Source organism: Molothrus ater, chromosome 7 (genome assembly GCF_012460135.2).
Source record: "Molothrus ater isolate BHLD 08-10-18 breed brown headed cowbird chromosome 7, BPBGC_Mater_1.1, whole genome shotgun sequence".
In the NCBI taxonomy this organism is placed as follows: domain Eukaryota; kingdom Metazoa; phylum Chordata; class Aves; order Passeriformes; family Icteridae; genus Molothrus; species Molothrus ater.
In genome coordinates this window covers 22,685,107-22,687,832 of record NC_050484.2, presented here as the reverse complement: position 1 = coordinate 22,687,832, position 2,726 = coordinate 22,685,107, and the positions used below count along the sequence as shown (strand labels likewise).

At 70.2% G+C, this 2,726-nt stretch overlaps 1 protein-coding gene across 1 annotated transcript; it reads left to right on the top strand.

Moving 5' to 3' along the window:
- The first annotated feature begins 218 nt into the window (after positions 1-218).
- On the top strand, positions 219-2,230 carry CDK5R2 (cyclin dependent kinase 5 regulatory subunit 2). The gene has a single exon (XM_036386509.2). The coding sequence runs from the start codon at positions 370-372 to the stop codon at positions 1,330-1,332; it is 963 nt and encodes a 320-aa protein (XP_036242402.1). The 5' UTR covers positions 219-369; the 3' UTR covers positions 1,333-2,230.
- The last annotated feature ends 496 nt before the right edge of the window (positions 2,231-2,726 follow it).

Sequence of the window (2,726 nt, the reverse complement as noted above, 5' to 3'; positions counted from 1 at the left end):
CTGTGACAGCATCGCAGGTCCCAGCCCGTCCGCCCTGGCGGCCGCACCGAACGAACCCCCCACCGGTGAAGGTCACGCCGGGGCGGCGGCCGCCGGGCAAAGCCACCCCTCGCTCTCCCCCCCCGCCGCCCACCGGCGAGGGGCGGGCGCACCGGGGCCCCGTGCGGCGGCGATTGGCTGCGGGCGGGGAGGCGGGGAGCGGCGGGGCCGCGGCTGGCTGCAGCGGCGGGCGCGGAGCCCAGAGCGGGCGCGGCGGAGCATCTTCGGGCACCGCGGCCCCGGTGCGGGCCGCCTCCCCCGCAGCTCCCGGCCTCATATGGGCGGTGCCGGCGCCCCGGCCCCCGCACGCCCGTCCCGCTCGGCGTTAGCATGGGCACGGTGCTCTCCCTCTCCCCCGCCGCCTCCTCGGGCAAGGGCGGCGGCGGCGGGGGGCTGCTGGCCGAGAAGGCGCCGGGAAGGGTGCCGGGCAAGGGCGAGAGCCGGCTGAAGCGCCCCGGCGTGCTCATCTCGGCGCTCACCTGGAAGCGGCTGGTGGCCGCCTCGGCCAAGAAGAAGAAAAGCACCAAGAAGGTGACGCCGAAGCCCGGCGGCGGGGCCCCGGGGGGGGCCCCAGGCCAGCCCGACCCGCTGGTGGTGCAGCGCAACCGCGAGAACTTGCGCAAGTCGGTGGTGGGGCCGGCCGACGGTGCCAAGCAGGGCCCGCTGGCCGTGCCGGTGCCCACGGTGCCCTCGGCGCCGCAGGAGCTGCACCCGGGCTCCGGCGGGGGAAAGCCGCCGCCGCCACCGCCGCCGGCCGGCAGCCGCCCCGCGGGCTCCCCGCGCCGCGTGGTGGTGCAGGCGTCCACCGGCGAGCTGCTGCGCTGCTTGGGGGACTTCGTGTGCCGCCGCTGCTACCGCCTGAAGGAGCTGAGCCCCGGCGAACTCATCTCGTGGTTTCGCAGCGTGGACCGCTCGCTGCTGCTGCAGGGCTGGCAGGACCAGGGCTTCATCACCCCGGCCAACCTGGTGTTCGTCTACCTGCTGTGCCGGGAAGCGCTGCGGGGCGAAGACATCGGCAGCCAGGCCGAGCTGCAGGCCGCCTTCCTCACCTGCCTGTATCTCGCCTACTCCTACATGGGCAACGAGATCTCCTACCCGCTCAAGCCCTTCCTGGTGGAGGGAGACAAGGGGCGCTTCTGGGAGCGCTGCCTGGGCATCATCCAGCGCCTCAGCGCCAAGATGCTGCGAATCAACGCGGACCCGCACTACTTCACGCAACTCTTCCAGGACCTCAAGAGCGAGGGCGAGGGCGGAGACGGGTCCAAGCACTGGACGATCAGCCTGGACCGTTAGGGAGGTACCAGGCCCCCGGCGCCGGGGGCGGAAGGGGCCGCGCACCGAGGGGCGGGGGAGGCGAAGGACTGTCGGATTCCCCCCCCTGCCCCCGCATCCTCCTCGCCTTCCCCCTTCCCCGGCCGTCAGTTCCACGGAGACGCTGCTTGGACCCTCCCTGCTCCGGATCCGGCTGCCCTCCTCCCCCGCCTCCGACCCCAGCTGGGGGCTGCGCTCCGGAGCTCCGAGGCGGCGGCGAAGACCGGGGAGGGGGAGCGCTGCCCCTCCCTCCTTGGCCAAGGGTGGGAGGGGGAGGCTGCGGAGGAGCGGAGGCTCCCGGATGCGGAGAAAAGGGGTGAAAAAATGGATGTGGGGGCCGGGGGCAGGAGGGCTCGGGGTGGGGGTTTTGGGGTGTGGCGGGTGCCCGGGTAGAGGGTGCATGTGAAGGAGTCCCTGGCGCGGGCAGGGCCGCCCCGCGCCTCCGCAGCGCTCCCGGCGCTGTCCGTGGTGCTGGAGCTGCCGCGCCTGAGCAGACAAAGGAGGGGATTGCGGGCACGGCTGGGGGGGTTCTGTGGGCGATGCCTTCCCCCCCGCCCCCCTCGGCCCACGTGTGGTATATGGGCCCCCTCCCCCAGCATGGGTGACGCTGCCCCTCACCCCGCGGGAGCCGCCCGCAAACCCCTTTGTTCGAGCCGCTGGTGAAGGGGGGGTGCCCACGCCCCTCCCCTCGGGCAAATCCCCCCCGTGTGCCCCCCGAAACAGGGGGTGATGCCTCCCGTCCTTGGCTTGCTGCGGGAAGAGGGGTCTGTGCCAGAGGAGGCCTAGGGTGCCCAAACGGAGGGGCCTGCTATGGGAGGGGGGGGGGGGGGTCTCCTCTCCTCTTGCTTTGCTTCACTGGAGAATAAAGAGGTGGCCTGGATGGGCCTGCGGTGGCTCCTGGACTTGCTGGGCTGTGGGGTGCAAGGGCAATTGGGGTAACACCCCAAGCTCCCGGTCATGACCCACTCTTCCCCAAGAGGGATGGGGGGCCCTGGTTCCCAAAGGGGTTTTACTCCCTGATGTGAGTTGGGGGTCAAATTTTCACCCCTCTTTGTGCCCAAGGCCAGTTCTGGTCCACCTGAGTGTCTCTTGGACCCTTGTGAGCTCTCCTGGCCTCCTCCATTCCAGATGGAAATTCCTGATGCCTGTCTGCCACACTGAATTTGAACAGGATGCCACAGTTTATGTCACCTCCATTTTTTTAAAATTTAATTTTCTTTTTCCTGAAGCTATGCCCTCCCTCACCTCACTTCTCCCTACCTCTGCTCTGCAGGGCTGGGCTCCCTTTTCCTGGCAGCAGCAGCAGGCTGTGGGAGCTGTGCTGCTATCCCTGTTACCAGCTCTGTGCTTCTGCAGACCTCCAGGGAAGAGGGGTG